We start from the raw sequence: 23,534 nt of genomic DNA on the forward strand, positions 1-23,534 counted from the left end.
ACCGATAAAATCGGTAACTGTGTGACAGCTGTCAAAAATCGAATCGTAATTGGATGAACATCTGACGTGGATATGTGAACAAGAAATGGCAAGTGGTGGTGGCAAAAATATTATTACGTTTTGTTTATTGTAAATTAGAGTATTTTTACTGACATATTTCATTTACACGGGTGTCCCGGAGTTTCTTTACATTACCGTGACTTGTGCTAGTGCATTTCCGTCATTCATGTTAGCAGATCGTAGTGAGCAATGTCTGACAATAAAAACGTCGATAACATCCCCGAGAAGGGCCAACTGGAAGCCTCTGACACCAATATAGCAGTAGTACCGACTGAAGTGTCCAGTTTAGCGGGAAGTGTGAAGAGTGTAAAGGTATGTCATCGTTATTTACTTAACTGCAAATTGGTACGCGTCCTTGACACAACTTGTTTTCCACACATACGTGACTTAAGCACGTTCAGTGAATTGATTGCAAACAGTCCATATGTTGATTAAAATAAATAAGTCGCAGTTACTGATCAATCACAAATTGTTGATAACGGTTTAGTAAGAAGTTTTGTCAATTAGCTTCTATTACAAGTTAAGTGTAGATACAAAAGGTTATTAATTCTAAATCAACTTACAGCATGATTGTTGACGAATTCAGGCATTACTTTGGGATGGTCCATATCAATGAGAAAACTACTTTACTTAAGTTACATAGGAAGTATCAAGGGAGGCCTTTGCTCAGCAGTGGGACAGAATAAGCTAACAATAATAATAATAAAATAAGCATAAGCCCAACTGCACAGAATAGGAAAATAAAATCTTTACTACAATGCTTTCATTCTAGGCTTCTATAATGGTGCGGGTGACAGCTGTCAATATCACAGACTACAATCAAAGAACCCAAGCTATCCGAAAAGTATAGAGAGTGAGAGTATAGTGAGTGAAAGTGTCGAAACTTGAGTTGCTAAAACTTATAATTTTTAAAATCTTAATTATAATTAATGTCATCATGAGAATATTACTGAAATTCTAGGTTGGAATATTATTTGCCACTTAAGTAAGGCTAAATGGAGTTTACAAGAATGTTTGTTGCTTACCAATTAATAACTACCAATATAACTCAAGATCCATTAGATCCCATCACTAGTCTCTGGGGTTATGTTACATGCATATTATGTTTCTTCACTTAATTGTGCTTTGAATTTTAATTGATTATAAGAACCTGAGGTGTTAAATTTATTTCATAGTTTAGTTCTTTGTTCAAATTTTTTATGCGAGCAATATTCAGGCTACAACTGAATGGTGCACTGAAGTTTTTAATAATGACTTAAACAATAGATTTTTAATGAATAACAAATATACTAATTGTTCTATTCAAAATCATTAGGATTCTTTTTTAGATTATATTGTCATTGTCATTGTGTTGTCATTACAAATTCCAGATAACATTCTTGTTTTATCACTTTTTCAAATTGTTTTTTGTAACTTGCAGACACACCAGAGAGTGTCATCATCTTCGGAAAGACAAATTAAGTTTGAAAGAGCCCAAAAATGCCTGGAAAATGCTGCACTTGTTTCAAAACGAATAAAAGAACATAGAAAAGCCACTGCTGAACTTTTGGGAAAACCATTTGGTAAGAAAATAAATAATAACATGATCTTTTTTAAAGCTTGAATTTTGCCAACTAAATGTCAAATTTCAATACGGACCTTAAAACTTAATTCGCTATATTCACAGAGGATGATGACCCTGACGATTCAGTATCTGAGATGGCATCCACCGTGAGCGAACGCACAGGCTATTCTGTGGCCACTGACACTTCAACCACACTGTCTGTCCAAGAAGCTCTTAACAGTAAGAAAAAAATCTATTTATTTTAATTCTAGTATTATTATAATGTTTTATGTACCTGAACATGGTTATGAGCAATCACATTATATTTGTATAGCCTGATTGCTGACTCACTCTGAAAAACCTTTGTAATTTTTTAAAATCTTCCATTTATTTTACTTGCCCTTATCATGAATGCTTGATGAGACACAACAATAATGTTGTTGCTTCAGTCACAAATGGCAAAGGTTAAGCATGTAGTGCAAAGGCATGTTTAAATGACAATAAATATTTCATTACAATAAATTTTACATTGCTCATTATACTTTTCATTCTGACTGTTGTATCCAAAATTTATAAAAAAGTAATCAATTTCAGTTCCTGGTATCAGCGAAAGCTTAGCAAACACATTGAAACAGAAAGAACTACTGATGGAAAGAATAAAACAATATAAAGAGATAAGCAGAAAACCCATGTATAAATCACCTATGAAAAAAGAAACAGTTGTCGAAACCCAGCTTGATGCCAGAAAAGTATGTATATTTAGCCATTTAAATAAAAGAAAAAAAATATATGGACATAAATGTTCGCATTCTAATTATATATTCTATTTTCAGAGTCTGGCTACCAGTGATGTCCTACAACTAAATAATACAATTAAAGAAAAAGAGAATGCCTTGAGTATAATGCAAGTTAAAATGAGGGCACTGGAAGACACTATTTTAGATTTGCAAGAGAAAATTAATGAGAAGGACCAAATTATTGAAGCAAAAAATAAAGCTAATGTTCTAATGTCAGAAAGCTTTCATAAAAAAGGTAAGTTAACATTAAAAAGTATGCACTTTGCCTTTTTGCTGTAGTTGAATTTAATGAAATTGTTATTTACTCAAATGTAATTGTACATTTCCAGAAAAGGAATTATTGACGACATTGGAAGACACGAGACAGCAAATGACTAAAATGCAAGAAAATTTTATCGCAATTGAAAGCAATTGGAATGAAGAAAAACAAAAATTAATTAATGACTTGAATGGAAAAGATGAAAAAATTAAAGATCTTGAAGAAGCTAAATCGATTTTAGACAATTCACGATTTGAAATTAGTATAGATCAATCCAAATTAATTGAAGAACTTGAATCAAAGAATAAAGACATCATGTCATTGAAAGAACAAATAGAAGCAATATTACAATCAACTAAAGAAGATTCGCCACCAGTCGAAGTTGAAGTGGTTGAAGTAGAAAAAGCATCTTTAGAAACAGTTGATGTTAGCGAGTTAATGCAGAAAGTTGAATTCTTAGAACAATTAAATTGTCGGTTAAAGCAAACTAACAAGGAACTTGAAAATAATCTACTAAAGAATGTATCTGAAACAAAATCTGCTGCTATTGCATCACCTACAAAAAGCATCAAGAGTCCCCCTCCAACTCGCAAAGGTGGCAGAGCTGGTAAGTCTAAGTCACCTTGGAGCAATTTATCTACTGACGCTCCAATTCCAGAAGCAGAAAAAAAATCTGGTAAAACTGATCAGTCTAAACTAGAAATAGTAATTCAGTCGCTAAACAAAGATATTTTAGATAAGGAATATGAAATTTCCAAAAAGGATGCTTTACTTTCGGAACTACAGTCCAGAATTTTAAGATTAGAAGAGACTTTAAAAGAACTTCAAGAAAGTGTTCAATCAAAGAAAGAATCTGTTGACACTATTGATGTTGGGATTCTGACGGAATACAATAAACCTGTGGAAATTGCCACTGAGCAGCAAAGTGAGGCAGCACCGTTCATGGATGTTAATGAATTAGAAGCAAAGCTTCAAGATGCACAAGGACAAATTTCAAGTCTCACTAATGAAATTGAAGCAGCTAACAAAAACATGATTAAAGTGAAATCAAACCAGAAATTAAAATTGAAGCAGATGCAGAAAACTATTGATAATTTCAGTAAAGTGTCTGATGCCAATGCAGAAATCATTAAACTAAATGAGGATATGCATCAGCTCACGCAGAAAATTGCCGAGCTGGAGGAAGAGAAGGGTAATCTGCAATTGCACCTTGTGGATTACGACAGCGGTAGATGTAAGTGAAGTTTATTTGACAACCAGAAAAAATAAAGCTTGATTTATTAATTATAGTATGAAGTAAGTTGTACTGAACTAATTATTACTTTTGTTATTTTTAGTGACTGAATCTGATGTTTACAAGAAGCTGCTAGATATGGAAAGCCTAGCTGAAGCAAGATTAAAATCTATAAGTGTCTTAGAAGCGCAAAAATTCGATTTAGTCCAAGGTAATAATTACTCATTTGTTTTTTTTTCCATAAATTTATTTCTAATAACGGTTGTCCGCTTCTTCTACGTCCCTCGAAAACTTTGCAACTTTTTATTTGTGAAAATTATTCACCGACGAAAAAAAAAACGGAGGTTCACATGTCGACACGTATATTATGCTTTTTTTTTATGTATGACAACACAACTTTTTACAGAGTAGTCCGATTTTGACAATTCTTTTTTTATTCAATGTGTGCTTAAGGTACACATTTAAACCTGAAAAAAAAATCCAATCCAAAGGGTAGGAAAACGGGAAGATTGATTGTTCACTCACTGATTTTAAAGTATGACCACACCACACGGCGGCCACGCCGTACAAAATACGCTTTCTTGAATCTACATAGGCACGACGATGTCTGTACACGCGTCAATGTGTGCTTAAGATACACAGGGCTGACTATCGCAAAACCCTAATAAGTGCTACCAATGACATTTAAAGGTACAGTCACCAGCATTAATATCTGCCACAGTTGAGCGTGCCAAAATATTTGACACGACCTTCCGGCCCTAGAATTAAGAGTCGTATCAGATATTTATGCACGCTTGTTGTGTCAGATATTGGTGCTGGTGACTGTACTTATATGTAGGTATGGCTCAGATAGTGCAAATAAATGTAATCGTTAATATTACCTATTTATTTAAACCTACTTAAAATGTGTCTGTCTGTGTATTTAAGCATTATTATTTTCAATTACAATAGATATACGACTACAAACTTAAACGAATTATTTGGTAGGTAGTTATTTCATGTATTAATCGCGATAATTTCAGAAAACATTATTTGGGTCCATATTGACTCGCATAAAATCGATCCTCCAATTTTTTTTCCCTGCTACCGATTTGTAGCCAGAATCATCACTTCCGAATTTTTTAACTTCATAATTTTATCAAATGTGAAAGTTTGTGAGTGTGTGAGTGAGTATGTTTGTTACTTCTTCACGCTGAAACGGCTTGACGGATTTGGATGAAATTTGGCGAAAAGTTAGTTTATAACCTGGATTAAAACATAGGATACTTTTTATCCCGATATTCCCACGGGATAGGGACATAATCTTGAAATAACAACCGCTGGGCTTAGAGTCATGAAATTTAGTATGTAGGTAGTTGGACGTCTGGAATAACACATAGGCGACTTTTTGACCCGATATTCCCACGGGATACCGAAATATTCCCACTGGGATATAGGGATAAAATCTTGAAATAATAACCGCGGAACTTAGAGTCATGAAATTTGGTATGTAGGTAGCTGGATATCTAGAAAAACACATAGACGACTTTTTGACCCGATATTCCCACGAGATACCTAGGGATAAAATGTCGAAATAACAACCGCTGGGCTTAGAGGCATGAACTTTGGTATGTAGGTAGCCGGACGTCTGGAATAAAATAACACATACGCTACTTTTTATCCCGATATTCCCACGGGATAGTTTTGTAACTAGGGGACCCCATACATCCCTGTATTATTATTATTATTTTGTAATCTTTTCTTTAATTGTATATTGTAGTTATTAATTATTTTAATTGTAATTATTTTATTTTGAAAAAATGACTTTCTGCCAAACTTTCTTGCGGCGCATTCTTCTTGGCAATGATGGTCTTTCCGAAAGCGTTGGTAGTTTAATAAAAAATGAGGTGTGAAAGTGCCCATTGCGGCCTTGAATTTGATTTTGGATAGGGAAATATTTTAAAATTTCAGCACTGGGTTTAGTCTTGAATTTTGTACAGTTATTCACAACACAACCTCAATGAAGACCACGATATAAATTTTGGAAATTTCCAGGGGAATTTTGTAAAATCCCGAAAATTTCAATTGCAACTACCAGACCGAATAGTTTACGCGTGCGAAGCCGCGGGTAAAAGCTAGTTTGTCATAAATTTGTACTACTACCAACTGAGGTCATAATGGTCACTTATCAGAATATCGTAATTCATAACGTTGTCACTAAGATATGTTTGTACTCATAATGCTGGGTTTCCTGTTTCTTTCATTCATAATCATCAATTTCAATAAACTTGTTAATCATAACATTTAAACATCGATACAGTTTTTTTACGTTAATTTAACGTTAAATGCGATGTTGAAACTGGAGTGAAAGTTTTTATATTTTATTATCAATATGGAGGAGAAATAAACGGATATAAAAAGGCCCAGATGATGATATTGATGAGATTATTTACTTAAATTGTGATTATCCCACTTTACTGGTGGCAGTTTGGTTCTGTAGTCGCAGTTCTAACCTAACCTAACCTATATTAATGGCAGTAGTTTGGTTCTGTAAGGGTTGCAGTTTTAACCTTACCTAACCTACTTTACTGGTAGCAGTAAGGTTTTGAACAGATGGTGATTGCTTCGCCCATTGATAGCGTTGTCATCGAAATACTTATTTTATCACACTTTTTTCACTAAACGAAAGCAACGCAGGCCATAAACTGTATGACAGTGAAGTTTATAGCTATGATAAGTCTGCTTTAAAAATATATGATAATGGAGTTTTATGAGTACAAAACAATATGCTTAAAAAAGTATGACAAAAAAAGGAGTACAAGAAATATTTATGACAACTGCCATTATGGTTTTTAATGTTTCGGAGTTATGATCGGTAGTAATAGTGACTAAGTAATAATAATGAGTATTATGACAGATAATTGTATGACAAACATTTTCGGAGTTCCAATAATCGGGGTTGAAAAATTATGCCAACTTTGGCGCACCCGTGCGGCCGACATACATCGCGTAGCGCACCCGACTGCTTTCCTGCGGTTTTCCTGCAATCTGCGCTTGAGGGGTGGGGTAACTCGAACCGGTGCGGGGCGGAGCGTGGCCATTCTGTACGTTACGAGTAGTACTATTATATATTCTGTGACCACGCATAACTTTTTACAGAGTAGTCCGATCTTAATAATTCTTTTTTTATTGGAGTGTATTGAAGTTGTCCCATATAAATTTGAAAAAAAAAAACTTTCTAACAAAAGAATAAAAGCAAGCCTACACCTAAGACCGTCTTCTGCAGAGGTTTAAAAAATATTAATCTTGTAAAGTTTAATAAAGATCTGGATTTAATTGATTGGGCGCGTATTAACGATTTGATAGCTGTTGAAGACAAATTAAAATTGTTTAATTCGTTCATTTTGGATCTTTTTGATGCTCATGCCCCATTTACTAAGCGTGTCGTCAGGGAAGTCTCAAAACCGTGGCTAGCTGATACCATCCGATATATGATTAGCATTCGTAATGAAGCGCATAATAAATATCGCAAAACTAATAAAGAATTTGATAAAGTTAGTTACAAACAGTTAAAACACTTAGTTAATTCTGGTATGTATAACGAACAAAAGGCATACTTTGAACAAAATATTAATTGCAATTTAAAAAATCCTAGTTCTTTGGAAAAATTTAAAACGACATGTCATAACCTTCAAGGACAAATCTGATTTGCCTCGTCACTTCAATAACCCATCCATTATTAATTATCATTTTCTAAAGGTACCCAGTAATAATTCTGTTGAGATTTCTGCTTTGACTTATTTTGAAAATCATTATCATGGTTCTTCCACTTTTAAACTGGCTCCGGTTAGTGAAAATATAATAGCTAAGCATTTATTTACTACGAGATCAAATGCTTTAGGTTATGAAGTTATGATTACGTTTAATATGATTTTAATAACTCTTCCGCGCACTCTATCTGTAATTACCAACTTAATTAATTCATCGATCAGTACGTCGTCCGTACTTCTAATCTGGAAGACTGCTGTTGTTCGCTCAATACCAAAAGTGTCAGATCCTGTCGAAGTTAAGGACTTGAGGCCTATTAGTATTTTACCTTACACTTCTAAAATACTGGAGAAGGTGGTTTATGATCAGGTTTCATTTTACTTAGAATCTCACAATATTTTGCCAGAAATGCAATCTGGCTTCTGGAAGAAAAGGAGCACAACTACTGCTTTGCACGATGTCATGGGTGAGATTATCGAGGCTCAGGATACTGGTGAGGGTACTATCTTGGTCTTGCTTGATTTTACACGGGCATTCGATTGTATAAATATCCCACTTCTTCTGTCCAAAATGCACTATACACCGTAGTTTTGATAATGCTAGCATCCGTTGGTTTAGCAGTTATTTTGAAAATCGTCGCCAATTGGTGAATATTCTAACTAATGATGGTGGCTCTCTTTGTTCTAATCTTAGTCCTGTTGCAAGAGGTGTGCCTCAGGGATCCATTTTGGGCCCTTTGTTGTTTATTTTGTATAGTGCGGACATCATTAAATACATCAAACATTGCAAATTTCATTTATATGCCGATGACCTACAAATTTATATTTCTTTCCATCCGAATGATACAGCATCGGCCGTTGAAAAGATTAACGAAGATTTACAAAGAATTAGCGATTGGTCCACCGCAAACTGTTTAGTTCTCAATCCCATTAAATCCAAATATTTAATACTTGGAACTAAGCAGCAAATAGATAAAATCATACTTTATGACCCGAAAATCACAATCGATGGTATGGAAGTCGGGCGAGTAGACGAGGCCCGGAATCTCGGCCTATTTATTGACTCTAGACTTCGTTTTGAAAAGCATGCACTAGAAACTGCTCGCAACTCTTTCTACCGGTTAAGGGTTCTTTACAACGTTCGTGACTTTCTTAGTGTTGACACTAGAGTAAGGTTATGTGAAACTCTTGTTCTGTCAAAAATAAATTATTGCTTTACAGTATACTGGCCGTGTCTGCTGGAGCGATCTCGTAGACTTCTTCAGCGGGTGCAGAATGCTTGTGCCAGGTTTTGCTTCAAGATCCCAACGCGCACTCATGTTACTCCATTCTTTAACAGCGCGGGTCTCTTGAAGCTATCAGCAAGATACGATCTCTTGCTATCATGTTTGCTGTTCGATACAATCAAGTGGCAGACTCCTAACTACCTCTACAAAAAACTTATTTGGTCCTCTTCTTGCCGCGTAATCCGAGCTTCACGAGCATTAGTGATATGCGTACTTAAACATAAGACTGGTGCCTTTAGAGGGAGCTTCAGATATTAATCCACAAAGTGTTGGAACAATATTCCCCCACCGTTCCGTAACATCCGATCAAAATCCAACTTTCGTATTAAACTGAAATCTCATTTGCTGACAATTCAAAAACTACTGTCTTAAACTGTTTCTGAACTCCCTCTCATTTCATTTTATTTCCTCTCATTAATTTTGTCTCATATTATAATTTTACTTTTATTTTTTATTTTTATTTAAGTATTTGAATTAATAACTTAACGCTTATCCTTTATATCCATCGTATGTATTTTGTAATTAGTACCTACTAAATCTGTTATTCACCTATCACCCACATATATATTAGCACATTTTATTTTAACACTACATCGCACGTTTAAGCGTTTTTATCCTTAATGGCATGTAATGTGGCACCACTGGTAGATACCATGGTTGCCGGCATTCAAACTCACACAGGTACTGGCAGAATACCAGCGCTACGGCTTGTTTGCCGCGGCATTATGCTGAGTCAGCGCCGTATCTTCATTACATAACATGGCTCCCTGTATTACAATGTGGTTTCTCTATAGGTATCTGTTTTGTATCTTTTTGTTCTCTGTATGATTGTTAACGTTTTTTTTTCTTCTTCTTAACGTTTATTCCTTTGTTTTTATCAAAAACGTGTATAGAGCCATGTTATTTTGTTATGAGGATTAAAGTTTCTATCTATCTATCTAATTAAACCGCCAAAAAAAATTTAAAAGCGTAAAATAATAAACCTTTTTTTGTTTAACCTTATTCTAGGTACCAGTTTGAAGTCGGTGCCTCAGCACTAGCCAGCAAGAGTGGACCTATAGTCGTCTACCTGATGGACTTCTATAACTCCTTCTGGCTCGTGCTGAAGCACCGACTTCGAACTGGTACCTAGATTAAGGTTATTTTTAAATCGAGACAATAGTTTCAAAGTTTACCTACTAAATTTAAATAATTCTTTATTATTTTATTATGAAAATGTGTCGACAAAATTTAACGTAAATCTTTTTTTCTTACTTTCAGAATTACACGTCTTACAACTAAAGAATGCTGAAATGGAAGACAAATTAGAAGATATGTCGCATTTACACAGTGAGCAAGTAAGCTCTGAAATAAAATCAGTGCAACTAGAAGAACAGGTCGATGAGCTCACAGCTTCAAGGAAGGAACTCGAACTTGTAGTCGAAAACCTTAAATTAGATAAAGAACATTTACATGACACGATCAAGAACTTACAGGAAGACAAGGAGGAACTCAACCATAAGTTACAACACTACATACAAGAAAACATTGAGTTAACAGATAAGCTTGAAAAACTTAGCGCTGAAAAAGTTAGTTCCGCAGAGTCTATAGAGATCGTGGAGTCTTTAACAACACAAGAAAAACTTGAACTTGAAGAATACAATAAAGGTATCTCTGAAAACAAAACTGATCCTCATCAGACTGAAGAATACAAGGGAACAGTATCACCTGAATGTAACGAAAGTATTGAAAAACTTGTCGAAGAGAGTGCAGAACTGAATAAAAAGATTGAGTTGTTTACACAAGAAAGGCAAGAAGTTATGGAAAAAATGGGACATATTAGTTCAGAGAATGATTCTCTTCAGAAAACTATTGCAGATTTGACTGAAAGATGCAATTGGCTAGAAGGTAATATTAATATTTTGACTAAAGAAAAGCAAGATTTCGAAACTTTATTGGAAGAACTTAATCGTCAAATTGAAGAGTTAAAACGAGAACGAGCTGAAATTATTAAAGGAAGCGTAGAAACTGCGAAACCGGCCAGCTTGGAAGATGTCGGTGAAGCACTGGCGGCTGACCAACAGCAAGATGACAAGTCTACTGGCGATAAAACTGTCAGCAGAACCAAATCAGTGAAACAATTAACCAAGGAAATACTTAAGTTGAAAAATACTATCAAAGAAAGAGAAGATGAAATCGGAGACTGCCAGATGAAGATTTTATCATTAGAAGAACAACAACAAAAACAAAATGAATTAATACTAAATAATGCTACATATGAGAGCAAAATCAAGGCTTTGATTGAGGAGAATAAACAACTGCAAGAGGAATTGGGCGTTGTTAAGAAAAACAATGAAACTGAAATACAGTTATTAAAATTACAAGAGGCCAACAATTTGTTGCAGCTTGAACTTCGAAATATTCAAAGCGAGTACACTCTAGCTATAAACACACGCGACGCAAGAATACATGAAGTAGAAAATCTTTTACTTGATTATGAGAAGCAAATAGTCAATTACAGCAATACATTGCAGCAAAAAGACAAAGATATCTCAGAATACATCAATCAAATAACTAAACTTAACGATGTGTCTCAGAAACTAAAATCCACTGTAGATTTACTCGAAGAAGAAAAATCTAAAGACCAGAATGGTGAACTTATTAAATCACTGAATAAACAAATTACAGCTTTCCAGAGAAAGTTGTCTGAGTACGAAGAAAAGCTCCGAATCTTTGAAGAAGAAAAATCACAATTACTAAATGTGAAATCTGCAATGGAAATCAAAAATTCTTCTCTTGATACTGAACTAAAAAAATTACAAGATACGTTATCTGAGAAACAGTGTTTTATAAAAGAGCTACAAGTTCAACAACAAAAACAAGCAGATGAAATGTCATCTGTTATGCTTCAAGCTAAAGAGCGAGATGAAGAAATCCATGAAATTAAATTGCAATTAAGAAAAGAATCAATAGAGAATGAAAAATTACGCAATAGTTTATCTGAAAAAGAAAATGCAACATCGATCTTTTCGAAAGATTTTGAAGAAATTAGCGAGAAGCTTAAACAACTAAGTCAAGAAAAAGATGAATTAAATGAAAAGTTATCTGCTGCAGAAACTAAAAATAGAGAGCTGATGGAAAAATTAAAAAAGTTTGCCGTAAATTTGAAAAAGAAAACTACTGCTTATGCAGCACTGGAAACTGAGTTTAATGAAGTAAATAAACAGCTTGAAGCGAAAAATGCTCAACTAGAAAACCTATTGTCGCAAATAGAGTCTCTTCCATTAATACAAGAAAAACTCAGACAAACCGAGGAAGAATTGGCTGGATTGCAAACACAGAATTTATCTTTGGAGCAGCAAACATCTAATTATGTCGAACAATTACATGCGGAGTTAAAAGCGTCGCAAGATCGATTAACAGGCGCAGTTGATGAAATATCAAAGCTAAACATTACAGTTAATTCGCTTAATAGTGAAGTTCATGTTTCCCGGGAAGAAAATACGTCGCTTAAAAATCAAGTTGAGACTATGAACAAGAAGATAGTTGAATATGAGATAGAACAGAAAAATAATACAAATTTCATAACAAAAATCACAAGTTTAGAATCTGAACTAAATCAAAAACAAGTTCATATTCAAGAGTTGACTAATCAACTTGAGCTTCAAGCACAACAAATAAGTCAAACACAATTTGGGTATGAGGCTAAGGTCCAAGAAAGAGATTTGTACATAGAAACTTTAGATGCTGAAATAAACAAATTTAAAAGTCGTATTTGTCGCCTTGAAGATACCATTTCTGCCATGGAAGATAGGCGTCACTCACTAGAGCGCAAAGCTGATCAACTAGGTAGTCAGCTGGAAGAAAAACACAAGGCCTATACAGAATATACTAGCCAAGAGGATGAGTTGGTTAGTAGACTAGCTGTTCTAATGGACCATGACAGAGTAGTTGAAAAGCAACTACATGAAATTGAAAGCGAAAACAGAGAATTGCAATTCAAAGTGCAACATTTAAGTGAAGAAAATCATCGCCTGAAAACGTCTTTATCAGATATACAAGAGTATTGTAATACACTCACTGAAAAAGCTAGTAAAGCTGATTCAGCCGAGGCCGATGTTGTTAAATACCAAAGTGAAATTCAAGAACTTGATAATCAGTTAAAACGACTTACTCAAGACCACCAGACATTGTTGTTGCAAAGAAAACGGGATGTCGAAGAGCTAGAGTCGGAATTTAATACACAAATTGAAAATGCCATAAAAGAAAAGAAAATTCTCAGTGAAAAATACGAAAAAACGTGTGAACATGTAAATCAGTTAGACAAGAAATTACAGGAATATGTAAATAACATTCAATCCTTAAATATTAATGTTGAAGATTTGACTAGAATTAATCAAGAATTGAATGAACGGACTGCTACTAAAGAACAAGTTCAATCAGTAGATTATACTGAGCAATATATTAATGAAATAAATAGACTAAATTCAATCCTCAATGGTAAAAATCAGGAAACATCGGACCTTAACAATAAAATGCAATCTCTTCAAACTAGCCATGCATCAGTCATCTACAAGTTAGAAAATGATATAGCGGAATTGCACATGAAACTGCAAAGTAGTTCAATTGAATTGAATGAAGTTACTAATAAAACACATGTCTTAACCCAAAAAAATGAATATTTGCAATCACTCATTTCTCAGAAGGATGAAGAAATCAAACAGCTTTCTGATAAAACAAAAATGTTTTTTGAAATCAATATCCCAAAAACAGAAGGAATGGTGATATCTTCGATAATAGAGTCAGTAAGCCATGAACCGCGTCTATTCAATATGTCATCACTAGAATCTCAAATTCTTCCCGAAGTGCCCACTATTCATCCTGAATCTAAAATAAAACCAATACAAATATCTGAGCACACACAAAGACAAGTGTCAGAAGTTGATGGCGGTTCTGCAATTGTTTCAGAACCAGAAATTGTACCTAAACAGGCTTATGTCTGCTATAAGGGCAAAGATGTTCCACCAGAAACAGATCCATTTAATTCTGATGAAGGCTGGGGCTTAGGCGAAGAAGCAACTGATGTTTCACCAGAATGGTCTCAATTACAAGAACAGTTGCAAAAACTTAGGAAAGACAATGATACATTAAAGTCTGAGATTCAAACAAGCAATACAAAACTACTTAAAGCGATGAAAAAACTAAAAGAACTAAAGTCAGCTAATGACATGTTAACAAATGAACTTAAATTATCCAAGCAACTTTCACAGTCCACATTTTTGGATACGGCCATAGAGGACGAGTTGAGAATGAATATACAAGATTTGGAAAAAAAAATAGAGGACCTCTCTTCAGATTTAAATAAAGAGAAACGAGAGAAAGATGCACTTAAAAAGCAAAATGAGGTGTTTAATAATGCAAATGAAAGATTGACGGAGATGAAAGAAAAGATGGATAATGAATTAGAACTTTGGAAGTACAAATTTAAGGAAGTCAATGATAAAATGTCAACATTGCAGTGGGGAGCAGATTCCAAACATTCTCCAGATCACAAGCCTAGTGCTTCTCCTGACGCTCAAAATACACAGCTCCGAGACGAAATACAAAAGCTTGAGAAAGAAAACGACGAGCTTCATTTGATGATAGAACAATTAAATAGTCAAAATAAAGAATTGACGTCACATCAACTAGTATTGAAGGAAGAAATAAACAAACAATTAATTCAAAAACAGGAAGTTTGTAAAAATTGTGAAGATTTGAATGACCAACTTTGCAAATTGAGTACAATTAATGAAAACTTGTCCCAAGACGTTCAAAATCTTCATACGCGGTTGGCTCAAGTAAAAGAAAAATTCGATGAAGCAAATAATATGGCAGAATCCTTAAAATCAGATTATGAACAATTACAAATAACGTCTGAAAACAATATCAAGGAATTGACCCTAAATAATAGTGAACTGCAAAAAGAGATAACGTCTTTAAAAATTGCCGAGTCTGACGCAGCATCTAAAATTTTCGCCTTAATTTCAGAGCTAGAAACTGTAAATTCCAAAATAATTTGGTATGAAGAGCAACAAAACAAAGAAAAATCGAATGAGCTGAATACGGATGGTATAGAAAAAATAGAGGGCTTAGAAAATCAATGTTTCCAATTAAAAACTTCTCTAGAACAGACTACTAAGAAAATTGAAGATTTGGAAGCCGATAATTGTAAACTTTCGACCAATATAAAAGATTATGAGCTACAAATCCAACAGTTACACGATAAACTTCAAAATCTGAACGCAGAGAACGATCAGCTGCTCTCTACTGTAGCTGAACTACGTTCTTCAGTGTCGTCGGCCGTTGATCAGCGTGGCTTTGAGATAGCTGAACTGTGGAAACAACATTTAGCTCAAAGAGAGGCTGATTTCCAAAATACTGAACAGGAACTAAGAATACAATTGAGTGCTTCTGAAACTAAGTATGAGCAGCTTTTGGATCACGTGCAATCGTCCAGTCAAGAGGAAACAAACAAATTAGTCATGATGGAACAGGTTAACTCTTTACAAAATAAACTGCAAGACAAAAAAGATCATTTAAACAATCTTCAAGACAAATATGCTGAAACAATGAATCAACTCGACATGCTAAGATCAGAAATGGAAGATGAAAGACAACTGTATGAAAATAAATTACTAGTTCAACAAGAGGAGTACGAAAAACAAATAGAAGAAATTGAAAGCAAGCACAAGAATAATATCGAAACACTAAATATTTCAGCGACCCAATCTGTTGAATCAGAATTGTCCTTAACAAAGAAGAGCAAAGCTGAGGTAGAACAACAGTTAACTGAATTGACCGGAAAATTACAAGAAGCTGAAGCTAAAATAGTTGAGTTGAACAATCATCTACAATTGAGAGAGAGTGATATCTATCAAAAAACACATGATTATACTATAGCGTTAGCGCAACGGAACGAAGAGTTTGAAAACGTTAGGAAACAATTGATAGAATATGAGAAGAAAGTTGAAGATTTAAGTTACGAAAAGGAATCAGAGCTGGCTGTTCTTAGACTAAAAATGCACGATAGAAGCCAAGACTTTGATAGATTGCGTAGTGAGTTTGATGCAGAGAAAAATAACTTGGCACAAGCTTTGAACGATAAAATAGTAGAATGTACTAATCTTAACAAACAAATAGCTGATTTAAATAAAGTCTTAGAAGAATACTCCGCGAGAGCTAACGAAACACAAGCAGCATTAGAAAACCAAGAGTACGAGATTGTAACATTGAAGGATGAAATTGTGAGTCTGCAGAATGATTTGCGTTCCTCAAGCAGTAGGATAGAGAAGCATGTAACATTCTCGTCGGATACAAAGTCTGCTGAGGGCGAGACAGCTGAAAATACGATGAGTAATGATTTATTAGATGCTGTTCCTAGAGCAGAGTTAGATTTGGCGTTATATATGTTGCACCAGAGAGACGTGCGTTGCGAGGAGCTAACGATGGAGCTCACGCAGTTGTTGGAAGAGAGGGACACGCTCCAGTTGCGTTTGTCTGACAGTCTGCGTTCATGTGAGGAGATAAAATCAAAGTGTGTGGCGGCTGGTCTGGACGTGTCGATAACTTCTAATCAAGAGGCTATATCGGAGCAGCCGAGCTTCACTGTAGAGAAGGAACAGCACTTCGTAGACACCCACCGCGGACAATCGTCGCGCAGCAGCAGCATTAGCGACCCTGACGGAGAGAAACCAAAGCTACAAGCTAAGTAAGTGGAAACTCAATCAACGTATTTTTAAACAAAACTAAAAAAAGGGACCTTAACACCCCACCCATCAGGACTTTTAGTATGTGGTTTAAAACACCATTCCTTACAACTTTCTTTCCTTACAGATTCCTACAAATTCGCTTATACACGAGTTTTTTCCCCTGAGAGGCAGTTTTTGGTCTTCATTGGGTAGGCTAAATAACTAACTATCTTTCAAAGTATAATTTTAGACCTATAGTCCATTCCATTCAATCCTGAATTGGACTCTAGAAGGTCACAGAAGAAGGGGTTCTAAACATTTTTTGTGAAGTCCTAATAATGATGAAGATGATGATGATGAATAAAAGAAGTAATAAGACGAAATAATTTTGTTTAGTTTGTAAGTAGATTAATTAATACGTAATGTACTCACAAAATAACATAATATTAATAATTAATACGTAATATATCGATTGATAGCAATACATAATATGAATTCGATTTATATTTATACATAATTTAATAACTGTGTTTCGTGGACTCATCCGGTCTTCCCTGTTAAAAGATATTCTACTCGTAGTTACTGCTATGAAGCTCAAGCTTTTTTTAATTCCAAATTTCATCAAATTTGGTGCAGTGCTTTAGTTGTGAAAAGTTAACTATTCCTATATGATTAAAGGTGATCACATTTTGATCCAAACTGGCGATTAAAAACTATAAATAATGTACAAAATTTTTCATTAGTAGGTAAACAATATTATAAACGTTCCGTTTCTTGCAGAATGTTCTTTACCTCTGCCTCTTTAGGTATTTTATAGGAAGACGTTTCTGTTTTTAACAAAATAGGAAGTTTTTTAAATTATGATATGAAAAATAGCAAAGTTAATCTCACTAATCCATACTATATATACTATATATTATATATATTATAAATGCGAACTCTGTCTGTTTGTCTGTCTGTCTGTTACGCTTTCAGGCCAAAACCGCTGAACCGATTAGGATGAAATTTGGTACAGAGATAGAATAGACCTTGGGAAAGATCATAGGCTATCTTTTATCGCGAAAAAGAGGCTTTAAGGGGTTGAAATAGGGGATGAAAGTTTATATGATGGATGTTCGTCGCTGTCGAAGATAAAACCATGAAACTTGGCATTTAGGAACTTAATAAAAAATAAGTCGGTATTTGTAAGTTTTCTTTAAAAATTCGACCTGTGAGGGGATGAAATAGGAGATGAAAGTTTATATATAAAGATCGTCATTGTCGAAGATAAATCGATGGTTCTTTGTGAAACTTGGCATTTGGGCACGTGATAAGAGATAAATAGATATTTGTTCGCGCGTTTTTTAAAATTCTTCCTGTGTGAGGGTGAAATAGGGGATGAAAGTTTATAGAATGGTCGTCATTGCGAATATAAATCGATTGTACTTTATGAAACTTTGCATTTGGGCACTTATAAAAAATAAAATAGATATTTGTTCAAGCGTTTTTGAAAATTTTACCTGCGAGGGAATGAAATAGGGGATGAAAATTTATATGAAACGTCGTCATTATCACAGATAAATCGATGAATCTTTGTGTTTAGGTATTCGATAAGAACAAAAAAAAACTGGTTAAATTCGACTCAGACTCGCGCATCAATGAATGAATATCCAGTATTAGGAAAAAAAATTGCTAATAGAGCTACCTTTATACAAAATTCCAAGTTTCTAGGACAGCCGGAAGTACCCTAAACCTTTTTCTGTTAAGGCGATTTGTATGGAAACACCTTTTTAATGACTGTAGCTTTTGATTGCGTTAACTTAGAAGTTCGATTTTTTCACAGCTTCCGGGACTATTGACCTGAGTTTAGGGTTTTAATTTCAACTCGATACATACTCCGCGCGTTTACGGGATAAAGGGTCTAAGGGTTCCATTTTTTTCCTTTTGAGGTACGGATCCCTAAAAAACATTCACATTTCGACATTTTTCATACTTGAAAATATGGGGGTGAAAGTTCTTAAGGAATTCCAAACAAATTTACTATAAGTATATTTATCGGAAAAATATGTAGCTATGCTTAGTAAGAATGACGTCTTAATTATAATACCTACTACCCTCCTAATTTACAATAAAGGATGTAAGATGTCAAGAGTTTACTATGAAGAAATAGTCGTTTTGTGTTGGCAGGGTAGAATACACGTCGTATTGCTAAAATATTCTATTAATATTATTATTCGTATTGCTTTAAATCGGTGGTCGGTATCAATAACCTATTGACTGAATCACATTGTCCACAGGTTATCCGAGCTACGCACAGTAAAGCACAGTCGCGACGTTCGTTTGCGGCAAGAGAGCGAGTCCCGGCAGCTCGGCATGCGTCTATTGCAGCGCGACGTCGCCAACTTGCCCCCAGAAGCCGTCCATCAGCTGACACAAGCGCACCACACGCTCTGTGAGTACTACACCATCTACTTACATCCAGAGGCCTAACATAAGTATCCTCTTTTCTGTGCAACTACTATCAAAAAGTGGATACATGAGTTAGGGAACCGATCGTACAATAGCACATGTCATTCAACAAGAGCATAAACTCCATCAGAATTATTTTATAAACGGAAATTTAGAGACACCGATGGTTAATGACATAAATTAAAGATTTGGCGCCCCGGACCAGCTAGCTTTGCCGCCCCATTAGGTGACGATAAAGTATAATTTATGAAAAAGAAACCTGCACTATACTTCGTTTATTTTAGCATTAGAAAAACGGTATACAATCTTGAGTCTTTTTATTGAAAAACGTTTTAAAAAACCAGTAACTATTACTTATGATACCAAAATAATGTAAAGTACAATTCAATAGAATCTGTCAATTTTCTACATATTTAAGACACCCTATCGTGGGCACACTTGATTATATATGTCCCTGTTGTTGCAATTATGATCTAAAAGGAATCAAAAAAGAATAATAGTCACATCACAAAGCCTTAGGCAGCCCGGTGTTTATATTAGTAGGCTGGAAGTGTCTACAGGATTGTCAGATTCTATTGAATTGGAGTTCAAATGATCATAATGCCCTTGCTAATTGTTACATATTTGGTGTCTTATTTTCCAGTTTTTTTTTTTCAATAAAAAGATACATCAATATCGCTTACCTTCTTTCTAAAAAAATAAGTAACTATAGGTGGCTTCGCTTCGCCGCCTCTCGCAGCCTGCCGCCTCGGGCCATGCCCCCTTTAGAGGGCCGTACTGTCTAACGCGCAGGCGCTCGCGATCGCATTCACCATTTCTGTCTACCCTCCTACCGTGTGACAGAGAGTTGTGAAAACGATCATGATTCCGAGTGCACTAGACTATAAGAGGCCAGGGTCCTGTAACACAAAATTTTATCTTAGTAAAAAAATATATGATTTTGTCGAATTGTAAGCACTTGTAAGTTGTGGTAAGTACAGGGGACTGGCCTCTATGTGTACATCACAAAAGCTATTACATTTTCACTGATATCCAATTTTAAACTTATAGCCACATGTCATTAAATTTCTAATTGAAAGATTCTTAAATAGAAAGGATTAAGCTGTTTCACAAACGACTTGTAACTTTTGTAGTATATGAAGAGGCCTGCCCCCTGTACCACAAAAGTTACTAGCGCAAAGTTTATCTTAAGTAAAATGTTACAAATTTGTCGATTTGTAATTTAAGCACTTGTAAGTTTTGTGGTACAGAGAACTGGCTGGCCTGTATGTTACAAAAGTTACAAGTCGTTGACTCAGAGAGGAAACCTGCTAAATCCATTCTAAGAATCGTTCAGTTAGAAATTTAATAACATGTGTCCATAAGCTTAAAATTAGTTATCGTTAAAAATTGATTTAGCAGGATTACTCCCTCATAGCCAATGAGTGCTTACAATTCTACATAATTGTCACTTTTTTGTATGAGAAAGTTAACATTTATGTATAATTGTAGTGCTTGTAACTTTTGAGTTCCTGTGTATGCACAGAAACACAATCGCGACGTTCGTCCGTTTTATTCTATTTGCATTTCTGTTTCCTGATTACTAAGCATGAGTGGCACCAAGTAACTATAACCATAGGTAATCAATGTCAAACCAGCCATCAAATCCCTTTGATTTTACGGCTGATTTGACATTGGTTTTAGTTAGCGTAACTTGAAGCAACTCACGCTTTACTATTTACTTTTAATCAACTTCAAAACTCAATTCAATTAACTATAAACAATTAATTTGCTCACCCGCGACCTTATGATAGTTGTTATGTCTATGCAACAAATATGTTCATGCAGCTCCTCCACCTCCACACTGAAAGAACACACACAAATCACACAAACCCATCTACCACTACCACCACATTACAATGACATATTTCTAACTCAACCAGAGTTCATCCTCAGAGCAACGCAACGGTTCATCGTGCTATCATATGTTAGACCGTACTAGATGTTGTTTGTTGAAGGTTTCGGGTGAGCAAAATAATTGTTTATAGTTCACTGGACCTCCGCAAAGTAACGCCTTATTCAATAAATCAATTAAATATATGTTTTTTTTTTGTTATTTCAGCTCGAGACTCTCAAAGCACTTCCACAGTTCTCCTCAATTGGCTTCGAGGAAAAAGTACACCAAAGGTCGTTCATATGTGAGTCTTATGCTACTTCCAGATGAATAGTAAATAGTTACGGATTTATTTTATAGAATACTTTGTTATGTAATATTCAAAAACGCCAATTGAACGGTTAAAAAATACTATCGAGTTCTTTAGTGATTTTAGCAACATATTTGTAGAAAAAACTACATAGACATAATTAGGTATTTTGCATTTACTTTTAAATTGTTTTTGCCACCACTCGGCCATCCTGCTCGGTTAAGATGCAAAACATTTTCTTTTAAAATGTGCTTGTTATTTTGCTATCGAATGACGTCAAATAGGGACTTGACCAATATCATTTTCCTATCCAAGAAGTCTTCCCTTCATATATCATTTATTATAATAATATTATGATTCTTAAACGATTTTTCTTTAATCTTTATGCTCAGAACTTGCATTGGCCTTATTTATGGATATTTCTTACCTTAGTAGGTATGGTATTGTATTAGGTATCAGTCGCTATCCCTTCGAATATTTTTTTTATCGATGACAGGATAGAGCTGGGTATCAATAAGTAAGTGTCGTTTTATCGATATCTTACTTACTAAAGCAAAACCAAGCGGCACCGAACTGGCAGATACCGGTCTTTACCTTTAACGATGTCAAGTCTGAAACATAGGTTGTGTTAGTGTCTATGTTGCATTTTAGTACTACTTATAATGCATTTCTTGAAGTGTTTGTCTCATACTCTCCAATGAAAATGATATTGGTTCAAAAGTCGGTCGGTGACAGGTACCACGAAATACGAAACGAACGAATGACAATTTGTTCCCTATGTTAGTAATTTAATTACCATAACAATTATGCATTCCTTTCTAAACTTATTTAACCCTTCCTATTTTTGCGATAGTTTTCATCTCTACGTCTTAAATCACTGATTACTTCTGACTGTTGTTTATTCTCCGTGTATAAGTACCATAATCGTAAAACTTGGCTCTGTGAATTGCATCTTTAGGAATCGTAAATTACATATTGAAACTAAGTTCTGCTACGCTCTACGCAGGTAGGCACTTATGCTACGTTATGGTGTGTTTGAACATGAACAACCCAACGACATGTGTATTCACGAGTCCACGGTGCAATTTAATCGCATAAATAAACATATTATGTAAACGGAAACAGCGCAAAACTAAATAATATTCTGCAGTCAAAATATTGCAGTTTTAGACCAAGATATCGATAAATTTGAGCAGAATTAGTTACTTACCAGGAGGCTTAGTTGGACCTTTTAGGGTTCGTTATTTTATTTGTCTACTACATACATAACACCATCATAGGACATGTCATACCAGATAGTAACATCAAATAGTGCTAGCAATTAAATTTTAATGAATTTTAATTATGCGAAGAGTACTCTTTTAAAGCGTGCCTTTCATTATCTGTTAATTAAAATGACTAATAAGTATTACGATTTCATTTAGATTATGTATAATATAATGTATATAAATCAGCGGTCCAAATGCAATACGGATCTTTGTATATGAACATGTAAATTTGTTTTTGATTAAATGGCATTTCATTGTTCGTTTTTTGTTTTAATTTTCCACCTGTTGAGAACTCTCGGAAACTTAATAATGTATGTATAGTATATAGCTTGAGTTCTAATGCTGGCACTTCACTTGGTATATTCACTGAAATATTTGCGTGTACGGAAGAGATGTACTAGCGATGAGCGATGGAGATGTCAATAGCGCAACGCGAATACACAACGCAACACTAAGTGAAGCCACCATTAGACTTTAGGACTTTTCTGACACTTGCGATTACAAAACAAAAACTGTCATTTGATTGTGATCGCGAGTGTCAGAAATGTTTCGCAATAGACCCGCTGGAAGAACAAATCTCATATAACATTCATACATAACAGACTGAATAAAATCCCATATTCGAAAGATGGATAAAAAACCGGACAAGTGCGAGTCGAACTCGCGTGGAGAGCGCTTTGTTTTGTACCTACGATAAAATATTTTATTTCTTTCTGAAAAATCGTTCAAGAGCGTGGCACTAACGTTATGATTCGACTATTGCAGTTTTTTTTAAACCCACCTTGGTCGGTTACAACAATTTTGACATGTGTTTTTATTATAATACAACGCTTTTTATAATTCGTATTTTTTACTTATGAAGACAAAATAATATTAGTGACTTGTAAAATAAAACTTTCAATAAAAAATACATGTCCAGATTGTTGAACTTTCTATCAAAAGCAAAAAAAAACAATGTGCCTAGACTGCTAGTAAGTCTTAATTATAGCGTCATGTTTAGT

The 23,534-nt window shown here is 34.7% G+C and overlaps 1 protein-coding gene across 1 annotated transcript; it reads left to right on the top strand.

Moving 5' to 3' along the window:
* Positions 1–47: 47 nt before the first annotated feature.
* On the top strand, positions 48–22,792 carry LOC141442251 (uncharacterized). The gene is made up of 10 exons (XM_074107189.1): positions 48–372; positions 1,481–1,622; positions 1,727–1,843; positions 2,198–2,352; positions 2,437–2,635; positions 2,730–3,893; positions 3,997–4,104; positions 10,186–16,654; positions 18,911–19,065; positions 21,184–22,792. The coding sequence occupies exons 1-10, from the start codon at positions 250–252 to the stop codon at positions 21,261–21,263; spliced, it is 8,712 nt and encodes a 2,903-aa protein (XP_073963290.1). The 5' UTR covers positions 48–249; the 3' UTR covers positions 21,264–22,792.
* Positions 22,793–23,534: the final 742 nt, after the last annotated feature.

Source organism: Choristoneura fumiferana, chromosome 2, assembly GCF_025370935.1.
Source record: "Choristoneura fumiferana chromosome 2, NRCan_CFum_1, whole genome shotgun sequence".
Lineage (NCBI taxonomy): Eukaryota > Metazoa > Arthropoda > Insecta > Lepidoptera > Tortricidae > Choristoneura > Choristoneura fumiferana.